Source organism: Hyperolius riggenbachi, chromosome 4 (genome assembly GCF_040937935.1).
Source record: "Hyperolius riggenbachi isolate aHypRig1 chromosome 4, aHypRig1.pri, whole genome shotgun sequence".
NCBI classification, from domain to species: domain Eukaryota; kingdom Metazoa; phylum Chordata; class Amphibia; order Anura; family Hyperoliidae; genus Hyperolius; species Hyperolius riggenbachi.
The window spans coordinates 284,879,924-284,903,171 of record NC_090649.1 but is presented as its reverse complement, the minus strand read 5'-3'; the positions used below and the strand labels follow the sequence as shown (position 1 = coordinate 284,903,171).

Genomic DNA, 23,248 nt, shown 5'->3' with positions numbered 1-23,248 from the left:
GGTATGGGCCTTTAGGCTTTGGTGCAAATCTATGGAGATCAGCTCTTGAAATACTACATTTGTGTACCAGAGTCCCATGAGCATTTGGGTATGAAATTATGGTACTGCTGGGCATCTTTCAGTCAACATAATTGAACATGAAGGATCTTTCTCATCTCCCTTTAAAAAACCACAGCATATTTGGGCCTCAACATTACCAGTTTGTGATTTTGCAAGAGAGCTGTCAGATTTTACAAGTGCCCCTCTTCCAAGATTTTGCCACTGAGACCTTGTTGATAAAGCTTTAGCATTTGCAAGAGTTTTATTGGGGGTTCCTGATCATGCAGCTTTGTAGACTGCATTAGAAAGTTACAGTAAAAATGACCCAATGACAGAAATACCATTACTCCCCATTTAAATCATCTGTTGGGTCCTTGTTTATGATCCTCTGTAAAATCAAATTTTAAATATTTATTCTGATCAAGAAAGCCAACTAGTGTCATGGTAAGAACTATTCTATGCATCTTAAATTGTCAGTGCCTCTGGAAACTACAAGTGTGTCATGCTGCAGCCTTTCAGCTAGAATAGTGCTGAATCTTTTGTAAAGAGCTGAGGACTTTTCAGAAAAAAAAAAAAAAAAAACACAAAAACAAAGTATAACTCATTTATGAATGAGCAGTTACATCCTAAGCTAGTGGGGTCTGGGCATATTTTACGTGACTAGAATGTGTGTCTTCCTCCTGCAATACAAGGAGGTGTATGGTGCCACTAGAATTTCCATCCCAGCCCTTATTTTCTCAAGGATCTATGGTGAGGACAGGTCCAGAAAGGTAAAAAAAAAAAAAAAACTGACCTGCTCAGTACTTGTTCAACTGATATGTTGTGTGAGAGGTGTTCCTACTCCAAAGTTGACAGTTCAAGCAGTGATGCATTAGTGGTTTGGAGTCGGAGGGAGAGAAGAATAGGACTGAAGTGCCCTGGAGCCTTTGCTAAAATCTCACTTTCATGAGAGATACACATGTACACAAGTTAGGCCAGGGTCACATTTTGCAGATTTGCATGAGTTTTCCAATATGTTCTATGGGGAAAGAAAAAAAAACCCATGCGATTTTGCTTAGTGTGACCCTGGCCTCAAGTGGAGCACCAGAGACTATGCACAAGCCTCCATTTTAAGGATAAAGGCAACAGATCAAAAGTTTAACATACTGAGTTACCTATAGATTCATCATAAGGGACCAGCTTTCCATTCCAGAAGTCCTCAGTGATGTTATGAAGAGTTGCAAGATAGCGGACATCACAATCTGAAGAGCCCCACCGACATGTTTTCTTAGCATCATACCTCTGCCACCACAAGTAGATTTTTTGCAGCTGTCTGGCACAACATTTTGAAAGGCCAAAGATCCAATAGGAAAAAATCCATTCGAATCGATATTTTCTGTATTCTCTGTACAGCCGCACCAAATCATCGTTCCCTTATGAAAGGAGTGAAACTTCACATTAGCAAAATTACACATGAAAGTAAAGGGATCTCAATTATATGCAAAGTTGAATAGGTACACAAGCCAGACACGACTAGTTGTAAATACCTGCACCTACTCCTGTTTATAAACTAATGCAGCATGGTACAATTCCCACCACCTTTAAAAGTGGAGAAAAGAAAAAAATTACCTGGGGCTTCTGCCAGCCCTCAGCAGCTATCCTGGGCATACCTGGAATGCTCCTGCAGTCCCCCCACCACAATTTTCTCTGCTGGTCACCATGCCCGAGCGGCCTTGGTCACGCACGTCAGCACTCCTGTCGCCGGGAGCGTCCTGCACATGATGCCCCCAGCCATGGGAGTGTGAATGAGGATGCGTGTGGCCAGGGCTGTGCAGGCGCAATGGCTGTCGACTAAGTCTGTGGTGAAGAAATGGGAGCTGCAGCAGGGGAGACCAAAGGATCTTTGAATACCAGCACAGGACAGGATTGCTGCAGGAGGCTGGGAGAGGCCCCAGGTAAGTGATTTTTTTTTAAAGCAATCTTCAGATGTCCACAATTAGGGCCTCTGGCAAAGAAATGAGCTTTAATAATCTGGTGAAGTATCCATTGGTCAGTAGGTTACATGATTCACAGATTCTTTACTGAAAAGCTGGAACATTTTAAACACTAGGAAACCGGTCACATGTCTGAGATATGTGAAGTTGATTCCATTACCACCATTTGCTAATAGGTAGGATTAAGTCTTCTGAATGTCTTTTAATTAGTGTTGGGCGAACAGTGTTCGCCACTGTTCGGGTTCTGCAGAACATCACCCTGTTCGGGTGATGTTCGAGTTCGGCCGAACACCTGACGGTGCTCGGCCAAACCGTTCGGCCATATGGCCGAACTAAGAGCGCATGGCCGAACGTTCCCCGAACGTTCGGCTAGCGCTGTGATTGGCCGAACGGGTCACGTGGTTCGGACCCGAACGCGCTCTGATTGGCCGAACTGTCACGTGGTTCGGGTAAATAAATACCCGAACCACGTCATATCTCCGCCATTTGTCTGTGGGTTTAGCTTTGGGTAGGCAGGCAGGGTAGTTCGCGCTCCAGCCACGCTAGCCAGGGTCCCCCCCAGTCATTGTGTGTCGCTGCTGGGAATAGTAGTACACCGCTCGCTCAGCATTCTGTTTACTGCCACTCTGTGTACCTCGCTCAGCCACACTATATAGCATTCTGTTTACTGCCACTCTGTGTCTGCTGGGAATAGTAGTACACCGCTTGCTCAGCCACACTATATAGCATTCTGTTTACTGCCACTCTGTGTACCTCGCTCAGCCACACTATATAGCATTCTGTTTACTGCCACTCTGTGTCTGCTGGGAATAGTGGTACACCGCTCGCTCAGCCACACTATATAGCATTCTGTTCACTGTTCTGTGTCTGCTTGGAATAGTGGTACACCGCTCGTTCAGCCACACTATATAGCATTCTGTGTACTGTTCTGTGTCTGCTGGGAACAGTAGTACACCGCTCGTTCAGCCACACTATATAGCATTCTGTGTACTGTTCTGTGTCTGCTGGGAACAGTAGTACACCGCTCGCTCAGCCACACTATATAGCATTCTGTTCACTGTTCTGTGTCTGCTGGGAATAGTGGTACACCGCTCGCTCAGCCACACTATATAGCATTCTGTTCACTGTTCTGTGTCTGCTGGGAATAGTGGTACACCGCTCGCTCAGCCACACTATATAGCATTCTGTTTACTGTTCTGTGTCTGCTGGGAACAGTAGTACACCGCTCGCTCAGCCAGAGTATATAGCATTGTGTTTACTGCCACTCTGTGTACACCGCTCAGCCAGACTATATACCATTGTTTACTGACACTCTGTGTACACCACTCAGCCACACTATATACCATTGTTTACTGACACTCTGTGTACACCGCTCAGCCAGACTATATACCATTGTTTACTGCCACTCTGATTCTGCTGGGAACAGTAGTACACCGCTCGCTCAGCCAGACTATATACCATTGTTTACTGACACTCTGTGTACACCGCTCAGCCAGACTATATACCATTGTTTACTGACACTCTGTGTACACCACTCAGCCACACTATATACCATTGTTTACTGACACTCTGTGTACACCGCTCAGCCAGACTATATACCATTGTTTACTGCCACTCTGATTCTGCTGGGAACAGTAGTACACCGCTCGCTCAGCCAGACTATATACCATTGTTTACTGACACTATATAGCAGACTATATAGCATTGTGTGTACACCGCTCAGCCAGACTATATGCCATTGTTTACTGACACTCTGTGTACACCGCTCAGCCAGACTATATACCATTGTTTACTGACACTCTGTGTACACCGCTCAGCCAGACTATATACCATTGTTTACTGCCACTCTGATTCTGCTGGGAACAGTAGTACACCGCTCGCTCAGCCAGACTATATACCATTGTTTACTGACACTCTGTGTACACCGCTCAGCCAGACTATATACCATTGTTTACTGCCACTCTGATTCTGCTGGGAACAGTAGTACACCGCTCGCTCAGCCAGACTATATACCATTGTTTACTGACACTATATAGCAGACTATATAGCATTGTGTGTACACCGCTCAGCCAGACTATATACCATTGTTTACTGACACTCTGTGTACACCGCTCAGCCAGACTATATACCATTGTTTACTGCCACTCTGATTCTGCTGGGAACAGTAGTACACCGCTCGCTCAGCCAGACTATATAGCATTGTGTTTACTGCCACTCTGTGTACACCGCTCAGCCACACTATATAGCATTGCGTACTCTGCCAGTCAGTGTGTATATTGCTGGGATCAGTAATACTCCACTCACCGTCAACCACTATATGAGCTCAACATGAGTTCCCCAGAGACCTCCGCTGTGAGCAGCACTCCCAACAACAGCAACAGCCAACGCCCCACGCAAGCTATAACATCCACCCCAGCAGCCAGTGGTCAGCAGCAGCCCTCCCCGGAGGAGAACGTTGTGTCCATCAGTCCGTCGCCAGAGCGATTAATGAGGGCTGCCATTGAGGAGATGATGGGGCCTGATGTGGAGGAGGAGGTCTGGCTCAGGCCAGCATCCCAAGTTAATGTTGAGGACGATGAGGGGTCTGTGTCTGGGGATGTTGGGGTGGCAGAGGTGGTGGGTGGGTCAGACTCAGGAGAAGAGTTGTATGATGAGGATGATGATCGGGACCATCTGTATGTGCCTCAGAGTCCGACCCCGGAAAACATGTTGTATCGTGTGTTTAGGTACTAAAATCTGCGTTCCCTCCCAGTAGTGTTGGGCGAACAGTGTTTGCCACTGTTTGGGTTCTGCAGAACATCACCCTGTTCGGGGTGACTATATAGCAGACTATATAGCATTGTGTTTAATGCCACTCTGTGTACACGGCTCAGCCACACTATATAGCATTGTGTTTACTTCCACTCTGTGTCTGCTGGGAACAGTAGTACACCGCTCACCCGCCACTGTATAGCATTGTGCTCTGTGTCACTGCTGACAATAGTGGTACACCGCTCACCCACCACTGTATAGCATTTCTGTACTGCCACTGTACTGCTGCCAGTCAGCGTGTACTTTAAGGATAAGTGAAATGAGGAAGAAATCCGGTGAAAGAGGGAGGGGCAAGGGAAGAGGTGTTTCCCCTGACGGTTCACGTACAGGCCACAGGGGAGCACCCAAGAAAACCCACTCAATACTGCCCATGTTGTCCAGGACAACAACCCTCACAGATCCAAAAGAACAGGACCAGATAATTACTTGGATGACCTCTCAAGCGTCCAGCAGTGGGTTAAGCAGCACCAGCACATCACGCACGAGGTCCGAGTCCTCAGCCAGTTAAAGTCTGGGCTTTCTTTGAAGACTGCACTGAGGATGTTACCATGGCGATTTGCAAGGTGTGCAAGACCCGCCTGAGCAGGGGGAAAAGTATTAACAACCTCTCCACCACCAGCATGAGCCGCCACATTCTATCCAAACATCCCACTCTGTGGGCAAACGCGGCAGGACAGGGTACCACCAGCAACACTGCCTCCCTTGGGTTCACCAGACTCACCACCAGACCCGCCTCAGCAGCAGCAGTAGCCCAGCCATTGCGTGGTTCACAACATTCACAAACATCAGACGATGCTGACACTGTCACTTTCCGGACTAGTGCTCTTGAGGTCTCCCAGTGTTCATCAAACACAACAACCAACAGCCCTTCGGTGTGCAGCGCTACGGTTGAGTTGTCTGTTTCTGAGATGTTTGAGCACAAGAGGAAATTGCCAGCAAATGACCCCCGGGCCGTGGCAGTAACAGCCAGCCAGCATAGCCAAGCTTCTGGCCTGCGAAATGCTGCCATATCGAGTGGTGGAGACAAACAGCTTCAAGGGCATGATGTCAGTGGCCATCCCACGTTACGTGGTTCCCAGCCGCTACCACTTTGCGCGCTCTGCAGTGCCTGAGTTGCATGAGCACGTGGTCAGCTAAATAACCCGAAGCTTGAAGAATGCCGTTGCCTGCAAGGTTCACCTCACCACTGACACCTGGACGAGTGCGTTCGGCCAGGGTCGATACATCTCCCTTACCGCGCACTGGGTGAACCTTGTGGAGCCTGGCAGCGATTCCTCACCTGCTACGGCGCGGGTGTTGCCCACGCCGCAAACAGCTGGATAACAACAGCAGCACCTACCTCTCTGACTCCTTCTCCTCCAACGCATCTCAAAGCTGTACCTCATCCGGAAATGCTAACCCAGCACCAGCAGCAGTAGGATCGTGGAAGCAGTGCAGCACAGCTGTTGGCATGCGTCAGCAAGCGTTGCTGAAGCTGATCTGCCTTGGGGATAAGCAGCACACAGGGGAGGAAATTTGGAGGGGAATAAAGGAACAGACGGATTTGTGGCTGGCACCGCTGGACCTGAAACCGGGCATGAAGCTAGACACCTGGCACGAACTGGCAATGTACGCAATAGAGGTGCTGGCTTGCCCGGCAGCCAGCGTTATGTCGGAACGCTGTTTCAGTGCTGCCGGAGGCATCATCACAGATCGGCGTATCCGCCTCTCCACAGAAAATGCAGACCGTCTGACTCAAATTAAAATGAATCAATCCTGGATTGGAAACGACTACGCAACACTCCTGGACCCCAACCAAGTAACATGACCGATGAACATCTGGGATGGTTTAGCGTTTCCGGTCCCTGTTTATTGAACCTCTCATCTGTATTACATTTATGACTGCATGGCGGCAAAAAGCATTGCTGCTATATCCGCACGCTTTTTGTCCTCATGCAAGGCCTGGGTTGTTGTGTCTCACAAAGCGTGGCCTTCTCCTCCTGCGCCTCCTCCTGTTCCATCACGTGTGCTGCTGCTGCTGCTGGGTTACCGTTGCCGCGTGGTCCCTGTTTATTGAACCTCTTATCTTTATTACATTTATGACTACATGGCGGTACAAAGCATGCTATCCGCACGCTTTTTGTCCTCATGCAAGGCCTGGGTTGTTGTGTCTCACAAAGCGTGGCCTTCTCCTCCTGCGCCTCCTCCTGTTCCATCACGTGTGCTGCTGCTGCTGCTGCTGCTGGGTTAGCGTTGCCGCGTGGTCCCTGTTTATTGAACCTCTTATCTTTATTACATTTATGACTACATGGCGGTACAAAGCATGCTATCCGCACGCTTTTTGTCCTCATGCAAGGCCTGGGTTGTTGTGTCTCACAAAGCGTGGCCTTCTCCTCCTGCGCCTCCTCCTGTTCCATCACGTGTGCTGCTGCTGGGTTAGCGTTGCCGCGTGGTCCCTGTTTATTGAACCACTTATCTTTATTACATTTATGACTGCATGGTGGTACAAAGCATGCTATCCGCACGCTTCTTGTCCTCATGCAAGGCCTGGGTTGTTGTGTCTCAAAGCGTGGCCTTCTCCTCCTGCGCCACCCTCCTCCTGTTCCATCACGTGTGCTGCTGCTGGGTTAGCATTACCGGTCCCTTTTCCTGGAACCTCTTATATGTATTACATTTATGACTGCATGCCGACAAAAAGCATGTTACCTGTGCAAAGAAAACAGACATTTCCCGCATTTAAAAGACAGTTTTCCCTTTGAAACTTTAAAATCGATTTTCTCAAAAACTATAAGCTCTTTTTGCTAAATTTTTTTTTCCTCTTGTACCCACTCCCAAGGTGCACATACCCTGTAAATTTGGGGTATGTAGCATATAAGGAGGCTTTACAAAGCACAAAAGTTCGGGTCCCCATTGACTTCCATTATGTTCGGAGTTCGGGTCGAACACCCGAACATCGCGGCCATGTTCGGCCTGTTCGGCCCGAACCCGAACATCTAGATGTTCGCCCAACATTACTTTTAATGCAGTAAGTTAACCCAGCGATATAGAGTCACGGCTCTGTCAACCACACAGAATTAATCTGTGACTAAACACTGACTGCTGGATACAGAAAAATCATTTCTCTAGAGGGTCCTCAAACGTTTTGGGTTGAGGGTCAGAGTATACATAAAAATGTAGAGGTTTTTGCGGGCCAGACAGTGAAGCATACCCATGTGACAACCTGCAGTACAATAGGACAGCAGTGTCACCGGATGTGGAATGTGATTGGAAACCAGCAAATTACTGCTTTCTGACTTCCATGTGGCTGGGTGGTGCCACTGCTATTCTATATGCAGACCACCAATATTTAAAGATGCAGCTGACCGCATCTATACATTGTGTGGGTGGCTGGTAAAAAAAGCCTCAGGGGACCACTGCTCTATATGGTAGCTGAACAATTCAGGATAGGATGGCTTTGAGATCAGTATCTTACTTTGAAGACCAAAATTACTTACGGTAACGTCTTTTCCAGTAGTCAGGACGACAGCACCCCTGAATGAGACTGGTCTCCTTCCCTCACTGTGGACAGCTGAAATAAGAATTTGAACAACAAATAGGCAGTATATCAGGCAGGATAGACCTTACCTCATTTAACCACTTGCCGACCGCGCACTCATACCGCGCGTCGGCAAAGTGGCAGCTGCAGGACCAGTGACGCAGTTCTGCGTCGCCGGCTGCAGGCTAATTAATCAGGAAGCAGCCGCTCGCGAGAGCGGCTGCTTCCTGTCAATTCACGGCGGGGGGGCTCCGTGAATAGCCTGCGGGTGGCCGATCGCGGCTCGCAGGCTAAATGTAAACACAAGTGGAAATAATCCGCTTTGTTTACATTGTACGGCGCTGCTGCACAGCAGCGCCGTAAGGCAGATCGGCGATCCCCAGGCAATCAGCGGCCAGGGATCGCCGCCATGTGACAGGGGACAGCCTGTCACTGGCTGCACAGGACGGATAGCGTCCTGTGCAGCCCAGATCACCAGGGGGGACAAGGAGAGGGAGGGGGGGAATCTCGCCACAGAGGGGGGCTTTGAGGTGCCCCCCCCCCCCGCAACACCCATCAGGCAGGAGCGATCAGACCCCCCAGCACATCATCCCCTAGTGGGGAAAAAAAGGGGGCGATCTGGTCGCTCTGCCTGCACCCTGATCTGTGCTGGGGGCTGCACAGCCCACCCAGCACAGATCAGCTAAAACAGCGCTGGTCCTTAAGGGGGGGGGGGTAAAGGGTGGGTCCTCAAGTGGTTAATACAGAAGAAGACAGACCACAAAGGATATTAAAATTTTATTTTCACCCAAAAAAAAAAAAAAAAAAAAAAAAAAAAAAAGAAACTGGGTTGTAGGGGTGCTGTCCTGACTACTGGAAAAGTTACCATAAGTAATTTTGGTCTTTCCCAGAACGTCGGACAGCACCCCTAAATGAGACGATATACAAGATATATAGTTTACCTAGGGTGGGACCACTGCCTGAAAGACTTCTCCCAAAGGATAGATCAGAGCTTGCCACCACGTTAAGCCTATAATGCTTCACAAATGTGTTGTGGCTGGACCATATTGCAGCCCTGCAAATCTGCTCAATTGTGGCGCCTGCCCTCTCTGCCCATGAAGTAGAGACTCTAGTTAAATAAGCTCTGATGGTCGATGACAACTGTTTACCTTGAACTTGATAAGCTGATGCAATGGCCTGTTTGTTCTATTTTCAGGAAAAGATAGGTGAGAGCTTCTAAAAGTACCTTGCCAGATGGATCAAAGATTGCCTCTGACTTTCTCCAAGGTCTAGTTCTTTCTATATAATGGAGAAGACACCTAACATCCAGGCATTGCAGACATCTATTAGCTGGATTCTCACAGGAGGAAGGAATATATATTTTCTGAGACCTATGGAACTTGGAACTTACTTTAGGGAGGAAAGTTACATCAAGACGTACTGTAATCCTATCCTCTGAAATCATGCAGTAGGGTTCCCTGATAGAAAGCCTGTAGTTCTATTCTTGCTGTAGTGATGGCCAGAAGAAAGGCTGTCTTTAGAGAAAGAAATGTATCAAATCTGTTCAAGGCTCAAAAAGGAGATTCACATAGTCCCTGTAAAACACTATTTAAATCCCACAAATGAGCTTTAGATCTTAACCACTTGCCGACCGCCCACAGCCGATGGGCGGCGGAAAAGTGGATCCCTAAATGACCGCAATACGCCCAAGGGCGTTGCGTCCTTTTCGTATGCCGGGGGAGCGATCGCGTCATTGATGCGCGCTTCCCCGGCAACTGGCTCCGCCCACCCGCCACAACATCCCGCCGGCCATACGGAAGCGCCGGCGGGATGTTAACCCCGCGATCGCCGCTACAAAGTGTATCATACACTTTGTAATGTATACAAAGTGTATTATACAAGCTGCCTCCTGCCCTGGTGGTCCCAGTGTCCGAGGGACCACCAGGGCAGGCTGCAGCCACCCTAGTCTGCACCCAAACACACTGATCTGCCCCCCCCCCGCCCCCTGATCGCCCACAGCACCCCTCAGACCCCCCCTGCCCAGCCCCCAGACCACTGTTTGCACCCAATCACCCCCCTAATAACCCATCAATCACTTCCTGTCAACGCTATTTTTTTTACCCCCCCCCCCTGCCCCCTCCTGATCACCCCCCACCCCTCAGATTCTCCCCAGACCCCCCCCCCCCCCTGTGTACTGTATGCATCTATCCCCCTAATCACCCACCCATCCATCACCCCCTGTCACTGCCACCAATCAGCCCCTAACCTGCCCCTTGCGGGCAATCTGATCACCCACCCACACCATTAGATCGCCCGCAAACCCGCCGTCAGATTACCTCCCAAATGTATTGTTTACATATGTTATCTTCTCTAAACACCCACTAATTACCCATCAATCACCCCTATCACCACCTGTCACTGTTACCTATCAGATCCGACCCTAATCTGCCCCTTGCAGGCACCCAATCACCCGCCCAGATTGCCCTCAGACCCCCCCCCCCCCCCTTATCAATTCGCCAGTGCATTAATTACATCTGTTCTTCCCTGTAATAACCCACTGATCACCTGTCAATCAGCCCCCAGTCACTGCCACCCATCAATCAGCCCCCGGTCACTGCCACCCATCAATCAGCCCCCGTCACTGCCACCCATCAATCAGCCCCCGTCACTGCCACCCATCAATCAGCCCCCGTCACTGCCACTAATCAATCAGCCCCGGTCACTGCCACCCATCAATCAGCCCCCGTCACTGCCACCCATCAATCAGCCCCCGTCACTGCCACCCATCAATCAGCCCCCGTCACTGCCACCCATCAATCAGCCCCCGTCACTGCCACCCATCAATCAGCCCCGTCACTGCCACCCATCAATCAGATCACCCACCCACACCATCCGATCGCCTGCAGACCCGCAGTCAGATCACCTCCCAAGTGCATCTGTTCTCTCCTCTAAACACCCACTAATTACCAATCACCCCCTGTCACTGCTACCCATCAGATTAGACCCCTATCTGCCCCTAGGGCACCCAATCACCCGCCCACACCCTCAGACCCCAGTCCTGATTACCTCGCCAGTGCATTACTTGCATCAATTCCCCCCACTAATCACACCTTGAGACACCCATCACCTCTTGTCACCACCTGTCACCCCCTAGCACACCTACCCATCAGATCAGGCCCTAATTTGCCCCGTGTGGGCTCCTGATCACTCGGCCAAACCCTCAGATCCCCCTCAGACCCCCTTCCGATCACCTCCCCAGTGCATTGATTGCATCTATTTTCCCCTCTAACCGCCCCCTGAGACACCCATCAATCACCTCCTGTCACCCCCCTAGCACTCCTATCCATCAGATCAGGCCCAATACAGCCTGTCATCTAAAAGGCCACCCTGCTTATGACCGGTTCCACAAAATTCGGCCCCTCAGACCGGTCATCAAAATTTGCAGATGCTTATGCCCCTGAACAGTCTGAGACATTTGGTTTCCAGACTATTCACGGTTTTGGGCCCGTAAAATGCCAGGGCGGTATAGGAACCCCACAAGTGACCCCATTTTAGAAAAAAAAGACACCCCAAGGTATTCTGTTAGGTGTATGACGAGTTCATAGAAGATTTTATTTTTTGTCAAAAGTTAGCGGAAATTGATTTTTATTGTTTTTTCCACAAAGTTTTTCACTAACTTGTGACAAAAAATAAATTCTATGAACTCGCCATACACCTAACGGAATACCTTGGGGTGTCTTTCTAAAATGGGGTCACTTGTGGGGTTCATATGCTGCCCTGGCATTTTGGGGCCCTAAACCATGAGGAGTAGTCTTGAAACAAAAATGACCTGTGAAATCCTAAAGGTACTCATTGGACTTTGGGCCCCTTAGCGCAGTTAGGGTGCAAAAAAGTGCCACACGTGGTATCGCCGTACTCAGGAGAAGTAGTACAATGTGTTTTGGGGTGTATTTTTACACATACCCATGCTGAGTGGGAGAAATACCGCTGTAAATGGACAATTGTGTGTAAAACAAAAACAATTGTCATTTACAGAGATTTTTCTCCCACCCAGCATGGGTATGTGTAAAAATACACCTAAAAACATTACACTACTTCTGAGTACGGCAATACCACGTGTGGCACTTTTTTGCAGCCTAACTGCGCTAAGGGGCCCAAAGTCCAATGAGCACCTTTAGGCTTTACAGGGGTGCTTACAATTTAGCACCCCAAAATGCCAGGACAGTAAAAACCCCACAAATGACCCCATTTTGGAAAGTAGACCCTTCAAGGTATTCAGAGAGCATAGTGAGTCCGTGGCAGATTTAATTTCTTTTTTTTGTCGCAAGTTAGAAGAAATGGAAACTTTTTTTGTCACAAAGTGTCATTTTCCGCTAATTTGTGACAGAAAAAAATTCTATGAACTCACCATGCCTCTCAGTGAATACTTTGGGATGTCTTCTTTCCAAAATGGGGTCATTTGGGGGGTATTTATACTATCCTGGAATTCTAGCCCCTCATGAAACATGACAGGTGGTCAGAAAAGTCATAGATGCTTGAAAATGGGAAAATTCACTTTTTGCACCATAGTTTGTAAAAGCTATAACGTTTACCCAAACCAATAAATATACACTGAATGGTTTTTTTTTTTATCAAAGACATGTAGCAGAATAACTTTCGCGCTCAAATGTATAAGAAATTTTACTTTATTTGAAAAATGTCAGCACAGAAAGTTAAGTCATTTTTTTGTCAAAATTCATGTCTTTTTTGATGAATATAATAAAAACTAAAACTCGCAGAAGCAATCAAATAGCACCAAAAGAAAGCTGTATTAGTGAGAAGAAAAGGAGGTAAAATTCATTTAGGTGGTAGGTTGTATGACCAAGCAATAAACCGTGAAAGCTGCAGTGGTCTGAATGGAGAAAAAGGCTCTGGTCCTTAAGGGGTAGAAAGACTGTGGTCCTCAAGTGGTTAAACTGGCCTTAGCCTCGAGTGCCTAACAAAATAAATAAAATATGAATGGCCAGTTCTTCCTGAGCCAGTTTCTTCAAAACACTTAGCATAAGTACTTTGAGGGTTCAAATTTCCGCACTGAGACCCTTCTTATAACCACTGAAGAAATTATAAGACATGATCTGTTTACTGAATTCTCTGTACACCATGTATTAAAGACTCTCCAAGCTTTGTGATATATTGGAAGTTACCTTCTTTCTACTTAGGATTAAGGTTTCCAGCAAATTTTTAGAGAATCCTTTAGGATTTCAGGATGCTCCACTCAGGTTCCATGCAGAGAGGAAGAAGTTTATGCTTTGGATGATACACCGACCCCTGAGTTAGTAGGTCTGGTTGAAGGGGAAGAATGTTCGGATCTGACAAAGCTAAAGCTTTATAAATATAAAATATGCACTCGCTCCTTAAGTGATGATACTGAGTGAGTTATGACAAAAATGAATAGTCCATAAAGATAATCACCACTAAATTGGACAAATTAAAACTGTCATGTGCAGCAACACAATCTCTGGGTTGTGACCAGTTTTACAATACATAAAAAGTCAATGGGTTGCGCTCTTGACACAATTCTTGCCTCCACCTGACCCCCCCCCCCCCCCCCCTTCAAGAAACCACTCACCAGATGTTGCTGTCTAAAATTGGACCAGTCAGCGCCTTCAGGGTGTATGCCCCCCCCCCCCTCCCTTAATGACTTTTTGCTTAAAAGTGGTTTGCGCCTTGGATATCTGCCATGCAGGCTGTTTTTGCCCAGTCTCATATGGTGGAGTCGTGAACACTGACCTTAATTGAGGCAAGTGAGGCCTGCAGTTCTTTAGATGTTGTCCTGGGGTCTTGTGGCCTCTCGGATTAGTTTTCTCTGCACTCTTGGGGTAATTTTGGTCGGCCGGCCACTCCTGGAAAGGTTCATCACTGTTCCAGGTTTTTGCCATTTGTGGATAATTGCTCTCACTGTGGGTCACTGGAGTCCCAAAGCTTTAGAAATGGCTTTATAACCTTTACCACACTGAGATCTCAATTACTTTTGTTCTCATTTGTGCCTGAATTTCTTTGGATCTTGGCATGAGGTCTAGCTTTTGGTCTACTGTGTCAGATAGCTCCTATTTAAGTGATTTGATTGAAACAGGTGTGGCAGTAATCAGGCCTGGGGTGACTACAGAAATTGAACTCAGGTGTGATAAACCACAGTTAAGTTATTTAACAAGGGGGGGGGGGGGGGGGGGGGGAAGAGCAATCACTTTTTCACAGGGCCATGTAGATTGAGTTTTCTCACTAAATAAAAATCATTTTAAAACTGCATTTTGTGTTCAATTAGGTTATCTTTGACTAATAGTTAACGGTTTTTGATGAGCAGAAACATTTAAGTGTGACAAACATGCAAAAGAATAAGATATCAGGAAGGGGCAAGTAGTTTCACATCACTGTATATAGCTGGCCCACATTACTATAGCCCTAGAGTGGGGGAGTGTTAACACCTCCTTCCACACCGCACTGAAAAGGTTACCAAAACTTGGGACAAACCCCGCCCCCATTGCACATCCCCTGATTTGTACATAGAAGTGGCCATTAAACCAAAAATAGTAACCTTAGAGCAAACTCCAGCAATTGTATGATAAACTTCACCTGCCTATCCACCATGCCTGTTCAAATTAGATACCTCCTAGTGGCCTCTACCCCTGGACCATGGGGTATATTGGTATAAAGTGATGCCACATCTGCCGTCACCAACAGCATCTGCGGCTCGACTGTCTAGCACCTGCAAGGCATGCTAAAGCTTGTAGTGATGTGAACCAAGGTCTCTTTGGCCATAGAGGAGCAATTAGAATAATGTGAGCTTGGTCCTGCACATTCAATACTCTTGGTAACATTGGAATGGGAGGAAACCAGACATTAGACCCAGTTTCCAATTGATTGGAAAAGGCATCCACTCTCCATGGTTTGTCCTGTGGGTAGAGAGCACAGAATCTGCGACATTTTGCATTTTTCCCTTCTGGCGAATAGGTCCACTTCTGGAAACCCCCAATGAGTTACAATCTGTTGAAAGACATCCGGATTAAGAGACCATTTGTTCTGGTCTAGGATTGTTCTGCTCAAGAAATCCGCTAACGGATTTAATACACCTTTTAGATGAATTGCTGATAATGAACTGAGGTTCCTTTCTGCCCAAAACAAAATTCAAGAAGTCTGTGCCCATAACTGAGGACTCCTTGTGCCTCCCTGACAATTCAGAAAAGCTACAACGCTTCTGTTTTTTACTACCACATGAGATGCTTTGATCCGAATGCTGAAATGTAATGCATGCCATACTGCTTCCAACTTTGCTGTTTGATTGTGAACTCATTTCCATGGACCATTGACCCTGTGCTGGAAGGTCCATGTGAGCTACCCATCCCCACGCACTTGCGTCTGTTGTGATTGTTGTCTGAACTGGGTAACACCATAGACATCCCGAGGATAGGTGAATCCTTGTCTGCCACCAAAAACAGAGACCTTCATGTTGTGAGGAATCAATACCGATATGTCCAGAGTAAATAGACTTCTGTTCCACGATCTTAGAATCCACAATTGTAGAGTTCTTGAGTGGAACTGGCCCCATTGAACTACTGGAAAGGAAGCAGTCAGGAGACCCAATACAGTCATCGCTTTCCTTAGGGTTATTGTCCTTGCATTCTGAAAAGAAAACCGTATTAATAGACGTACTCTTTCAGGTAAATAAACTCAATAGATGTTGAAACCTAAACATTCCATTACTTGGGATGGTAGTAAATCTGACTTCTCCCAGTTAATCAGCCACCCCAACTCCTGAAGGAAAGTTGAGGACTCCAACTGAGAATGGACAGAGACTTGAGGGACCCCAAAATAAGAAACCATCTAAATAACCAACATCAATGGATCTAAGCCTAAGAACCACAAGAATTTCAGCCATAGTCTTAGTGATTAACCAGGGTGCTGAAGTCCAAATAGTAATGCATTGAACTGAAAAGGTCTTGCCTCTCCCCATTAGAATGGCAAACCTAGTACTGCTGTGACGAAGGAAGGATTGGTACATATGCAGGTATGCATCCTTCAAATATAGGGATGCTAGAAAACAGTCTCTGTAAAATAAGTCCGATCAAATATTGTCCATTCTGAATCTCCTGCATTTTATTGCCCTGTTTAGAACCATGAGAGATTTAGAATGAAGCTGAAGGTTCCCTGAGGCTTTTTTTTTTTCCTTGCCGACAGGATGGAACCTGCCGGATCACTCTTTTGAAGAAGACTCTGGACTTCCTCTTGAAGGGCCCCGTTTCAAACTGGATCTATAGGGAGGGGAGTAAAAAAAAAAACAAAAAGCAAAAACAAAAGCACACACTTTTGGGGCAGTGGTAGAGCGAACTGTAATATGCATCCCTCTAGAACAGTGATGGTTAACCTTGACACTCCAGCTGTGGTGGAACTACAAGTCCCATGAGGCATTGCAATGCTCTGACAGTTCTAAGCATAGCTCAGGGAGGCAGAGGCATGATGGGATTTGTAGTTTTGTCACAGCTGGAGTGCCAAGGTTAGCCATCACTGCTCTAGAATAATCTTTAGTAACCACTGGTTTGTGAAGATCTGTTGCCATCTTTCAAGTGTGCCAACCTTCTGCCCACTGGAAGCCTGGCAACATTGCTGATTTGATTTATTGGCAGAACTAAAGTTGTGTTTAGCCTTGTGTTCTGTAATGGGCCCATCTTTGTGGAAGTTTTATTTTCAGAGTCATTCTTAGCGGGGCCACGTAAGGACCATTTAAACTAAGTTTCTTTTTGGTTGGAAAATTTTTCTTGGTGTCTGCGGTTCTTTCTAGATTCATCCAGCTTAGAACCGAATAAGTAATCCACCCTCACAGGGTATATCACATAACTTGGATCGAGATTAGTTATACCCATTCCAGGTCTTAACCCATACTCCTGGCTAATTGACTAATGCTGTGGTTCTAGCAGTCAATTTTACAGTGATCAGCTACATCTGTCATAATGAGTGGCATTAATATTGGGAAAATCATTAAGGATCTCTTCCCTTGGCACTCCAGAAGCAATCTTTGTTTGTACATCCAAGATTTCAAGGACCTCCCTACTGCTGTAAATGTAACAGCAGGTTTAAAGTCAACGAAGCCATTTACAGGATATTATCCATCTTTTTAATCAATGGGATCTTTAAGGTTTCCAAAATCTTCCAACAAAAGATCAGTTTTCCTTGACACCCTGGATAAAGATGGATCTAGCTTAGTCGGAGGACCCCAAAACATCTGATCCTCAGGACTGAAAGGATAACGTTTAGCTAACAATCTAGGCCAAAAAGCCTGTTTCTCAGGGTTACCCCATTCCTTCTTTATTTCTTTTAGAGTAGAATGACTGGAATAAATAGAGATTGAGGATCTGCCAAACTCCTACATCTGATCCAAAAGGTGTCAAAGATTTCTGCTCAGTTTTAATTCCAATGGTATTATGCATGGCAGATAACAAGTCTTTCCTTAAGACAGGTGAAAAGCAAACTTATGCAGTCTCAGTTTTTTCCACATTCTTCCTCTGAAATTTCCTCCAATTCTGAGTTTTCTCCCTCTGAGCTCTGTTCTAATGGTTCAGAACTTTTCAGAGAGGTAAGAATTGGAGGGATCCCAGAAACAGTAGATTCTGAGGTTCCCTGTGCAGGCTCAAATACAGATACATCAGAAGTAGGCATATCAGAAGAAGCAGTAGCTGAGGTAGAGGCAATGACCAAATCCTTAATATCTTTAATGGCATTAGCCATTTCAGATTTCATCCAGCTCATTAAATCTTTAAATATGACCGGAGATAAGTCCTTAATCTTCTCAGTACAATGTTAACATAGCTTCTAAAGGCTCGTACACACGTCTGATCAAAGGCAACGACGGGTCCGTCGTCACCTCCCGCTGGGTGGGTTTTTTAGCCGACAGTACAGCGTGTGTACAGTCTGTCAGTGGACTGATAAGGCTGTCTGAGCGATCCGCTGGGAGGATCGCTCAGAAACAGCCTTTTCTGTCCACTGAGACTGTACACACGCAGTACTGTGCTGAAAACCCGCCCAGCGGGAGGTGACGGACCAGTCGTTTCCTTTGATCAGATGTGTGTACGAGCCTTTAGAAGATGAAATGTGATTGCTGCAAATAGAACATTTCTTCTCAGGTCTAGTAGTGTGCTGACTGGACTGACTAGACAGAGCAGATTTATCCTCATCTTGCTTGTCATGTCTTTTAGGCTATAAACCCCAAATAGACAAATAGGCAAATACTATTAGCCCAATACCTCCAACTGCAATCAATACTAGCAAAGCAGAAAACCCATAATCTACTTGCCAGAGAGGGATTGTTACCACACTCCGCAGACTGCACAGGAGATGGGCCAGAAGCATCCTCTGTTCACAGAAGCAAAAGGCGAACATGGTCTATCTGCCATTTAAATACCCGATTGGAATCAGCTGTTCATCCCTGGCCATGCATGCGTACATCCGGTTGGGTGGGACACCAGTGCGTGACAGAACTAAAATTGGGGTACTCGAGGATAGCAATTTGGAAATCATGGTTACATAATGAAAGCAGCTGTGACTGCAAATCTCAAAATCTCACCTACTCCAAATTGGGGGTGTGGGGGAATAGGGAAGGAAAGTCATCCACACTGGATTCACTGTAAATCATTTATAATGTCCTGTAATTGAGTGACTCAAACACTGCTTGATTTTTTTTGTTTCCCAACATAAATAAAAAAAACCCTATACCATATTCCATTCCAGAGTGAAAACTTGTTTTAAATATTTTATTAAACACAAACTCTTCTATTATGGATATACATTAACACTAAAAGCCCAAGCCATTGTTAATGGATTTATAAATCTTTTAGTATGGAAAATGACAGCTCCCAAGTCTGCTTCAAGTACCCAGTATGTTAAACAAAGTTTATATTACTGTTCACAGAAGCACTACCTGGAAAAATAGATATATGCATATTGAGATTGCTGTACAAGTGGGAGGGGAGCCTGAGTTGAAGGCCATGACATTGCAGCACCTATGGATTCACCAGATTCCAGTAACCCCTTTAGCAACTTTGAAAATATTGCGAGTTACTGAGGGCTATGTGGGCTAGTCTTGGAGCATGGCTTCTCATCCGTCCTCAAGTACCACCAACAATAGACAAGACAGAACATTTATACTGTGCTTTCTCCTGGCAGACTCAAAACCAGAGCTGCAGCCACTAGGATGCGCTCTATAGGCAGGAACAGTATTAGGGAGTCTTGCCCAATGTCTCCTACCAAATATGTGCTGGCTTACTGAACAGGAACAGTACTATCTTGCAGAAAACCAAAAATTCACAGGTGAGGTAGTGTCTCAGCAAAGCTGATTAACTACCTCTGGATTTCCACATAACATAGGACCCATTCACACCACTTAGATTCCTGCTAAATCGCCATAGCTCTAGCACTTTTTAAAGTGCTAGTGCAATTATAACCCTACGCCAGTGATCTCACTGCCGCCGATCGGGGGGGGTCAAGATTGTTAACGTACTGGTTACAAGAAGCCAAAACATTCTTTGTTAATGTCAAGGTTAGACTGCGCAGTATGTGCAAGACAATGCTGGTTTAAAATTAACATTACTGCAATAATTATAAATGCACATTTTATTACACAGATCTTAACCACCCTGGCGTTCTGATTAAATCGCCAGGGTGGCTGCGGGAGGGTTTTTTTTAAATAAAAAAAAAAACTATTTCATGCAGCCAACTGAAAGTTGGCTGCATGAAAGCCCACTAGAGGGCGCTCCGGAGGCGTTCTTCCGATCGCCTCCGGCGGCCAGAAGTAACACGGAAGGCCGCAATAAGCGGCCTTCCGTGTCTCGCTTACCTCGTCGCCATGGCGACGAGCGGAGTGACGTCATGGACGTCAGCCGACGTCCTGATGTCAGACGCCTCCGATCCAGCCCTTAGCGCTGGCCGGAACTGTTTGTTCCGGCTACGCTGGGCTCGGGCGGCTGGGGGGGACCCTCTCTCGCCGCTGCACGCGGCGGATCGCCGCGCTGCAGCGGCGATCAGGCAGCACACGCGGCTGGCAAAGTGCCGGCTGCGTGTGCTGCTTTTTATTTGGTGAAAATCGGCCCAGCAGGGCCTGAGCGGCAGCCTCTGGCGGTGTTGGACGAGCTGAGCTCGTCCAGACCGCTCAGCTGGTTAATCTAAATATTGATCAATAGTCCTAAAGAAAGAAATAGTTACTGTTAAACCCTATATAATCCTTTTAAAAGCTGTATTCTACCTGTAAAATATGACAGTAAGAAATTCTCGTGAGATTGTTAGGATTCTGGAAGGTTGTTGACGTGCTCTAGTCTCAGCTAGCTGATATACGGTTTGTTATTTGTTACGAAAGGCTGACCTCTGCCAGTTGAAATATTTATATGGAAAATGATTTTGTATTAAGATTTAATATGCAATTATTTCTTATGATTAATTGTTTTAAGAAGAATTATATAATAAGCTTTATATTTAAATAAGTATATAAGAAGCCCTGAACGCTTCAATAAGCTTTAAATTGCTGAAGACTCACAGGTCTGGTTACAGTGTCAACCTGACCAATCTCATGTCTGGAGAAGTACCAAGATATTCCAACCTAATTAGCAGTGAACATTTTATCAGAAAGGAGTCATGAATGACATTGTTTAGTCTCCATGTCTGGGGCATCCAGCAGACAAGATGGCTGGTGACGTCCATTTTTAATTAACTGCATCAAATATGACCTTTTAATCAGGTGTCAAAATGTCAGACGTTAATTCTCACAGGATAAAGTAATTAAGAAATTATAAATATTGTGATTTAGGTAATCAAAACATAGCTAGCGTTTTGACACACGGAAGCTTTAGCCAATCAAAACCTGGGATTCAGGGAAAGTCCAGATTAGGCAGCCATATTACATCCTGCCCCTATTAACCACTTGCCGACCGCGCACTCATACCGCACGTGGGCAAAGTGGCAGCTGCAGGACCAGCAACGCAGTTCTGCATCGCCGGCTGCAGGCTAATCAGGAAGCTCGCGCGAGCGGCTGCTTCCTGTCAATTCACGGCGGGGTCTCCGTGAATAGCCTGCGGGCCGCCGATCGCGGCTCGCAGGCTAAATGTAAACACAAGCGCCGTAAGGCAGATCGGCGATCCCCGGCCAGTCAGCGGCCGGGGATCGCCGCCATGTGACAGGGGACAGCCTGTCACTGGCTGCACAGGACGGATAGCGTCCTGTGCAGCCCAGATAGCCAGGGGGGACAGGGATGGGAGGGGGGGAATTTCGGAGGGGGCTTTGAGGTCAACCCCCTGCAACACCCAGGCAGGCGTGATCAGACCCCCCCCCCCCTGCACATCATCCCCTAGTGGGGAAAAAAGGGGGGCGATCTGGTCGCTCTGCCTGCACCCTGATCTGTGCTGGGGGCTGCACAGCCCACCCAGCACAGATCAGCTAAAACAGCGCTGGTCCTTAAGGGGGGGGGGGGGGGGTAAAGGGTGGGTCCTCAAGTGGTTAAGATAGGAGCTGTAAGCTCATAGTTTGCAGAAGCCCAGCAATCTCCTGAGAAGACACATGAGGCAGAAGCTACCTTCCCACAAGTGGTTCTAGATGCTGAAGAGATGACAGAAGGGGTAATATGCTTATTCTGGTGGTTTTACTTTATTAATTTTTCAGCATTAAGTTTTAAGATGTTAGCATTAAGTTTTTTAGAAGCTATTTTTATGCTATTTCTTTAAGAAGATTACTACAAGTTTTACACAGCTACTAGATACACAGCTACTAGATACACAGCTATTGATACTGATGAGACTATTTTTGATCTTATTCTACATAACACAACCGTTATATTACTTTTTGAATGTACTTAGATTGATGATCGCTTGGCTATAAAGCCTTGATAAGATGGAATACTGTTAGAAGTAACCACTACTTGGAACTGTTCCTATTTTGTATATATGCTGTATGATAAGCAAATACAATTTTTTATATAAAATCATATACTGAGTGCTCTGATTCCTTTCAAGGTATACCGTCAATCTATAATTACTGTTAAGGGTTCAGACCCTGCTATGCCGGATTAATATGATAGCAACGCTTTAAGGGCTGGTCCTTTACTGAGTTAGCAATCATGAAAAAAGGCAAAAACCGCTCAGGTTTTTGACACCTGCAGCATTTTGCTGCAATTCAATGATCATGGCACAGTGCTTAAGCACTGATCACGATTGTTGGTAATCACGAGAGAATGTCCAGTTATTTTACCATGCTAATTGTGGCAAAAATCACCCGCTTTCAAGTGTGAATGGGCCTGTACTGTTGGTGCTTGAGGACGATGTTGGAAGCCCTGTTTTAGAGCAGAGGGAAGATGAGAGCCATGTTAAACAGGATACTAAGGGCTCAAGTACGTCTAGTCAAAACTCAGGCGTTCAAAAAATGGGGGTGGGGCTGATTTAATCTTTTGGGACTGAATCAGGTAAGGTGTGGTTCAAGTAGAACACATTTCTCTCTTTCTCAGTCCATTCTAAACACTGGCATGGCTTTGGTCACGAGGACTGGAGTTGGACAGCCCTGCTGTGGATATAGTTCCTAGTCAGTGTAAAAGGTGGCCATATACCATACCCCCTTTACAACTTAAAGAGAAACTCCAACCTAGAATTGAACTTTATCCCAATCAGTAGCTGATACCCACTTTTACATGAGAAATAATTTTCACAAACAGACCATCAGGGGGCGCTGTATGACTGATTGTGCTGAAACCCCTCCCACAAGAAGCTCTGAGGACTGCAGTACTCTGGGCAAACTGCCACAATGTAACAATGTTCACAGACAGGAATTAGCTGTTTACAGCTGTTCTTTAACAGCCAAAACAGCTAGAAACAGCTACATAACCTGCCCACAGTAACAATGTCACCATGTAATACATGTCAATGTAAATCTG

The 23,248-nt window shown here is 46.4% G+C and overlaps 1 protein-coding gene across 3 annotated transcripts in view; it reads right to left on the bottom strand.

Annotated features, from left to right (window-relative positions):
- The window catches only part of LOC137503836 (uncharacterized), a 64,168-nt gene that overhangs the window by 15,986 nt on the left and 24,934 nt on the right, over positions 1–23,248 (bottom strand). For all 3 annotated transcript variants that reach the window (XM_068231361.1, XM_068231362.1, XM_068231359.1), the window contains exon 4: positions 1,194–1,451. In XM_068231361.1, coding sequence (XP_068087462.1) covers positions 1,194–1,451 — 258 coding nt within the window. The remainder of the gene's footprint in view (positions 1–1,193; positions 1,452–23,248) is intronic.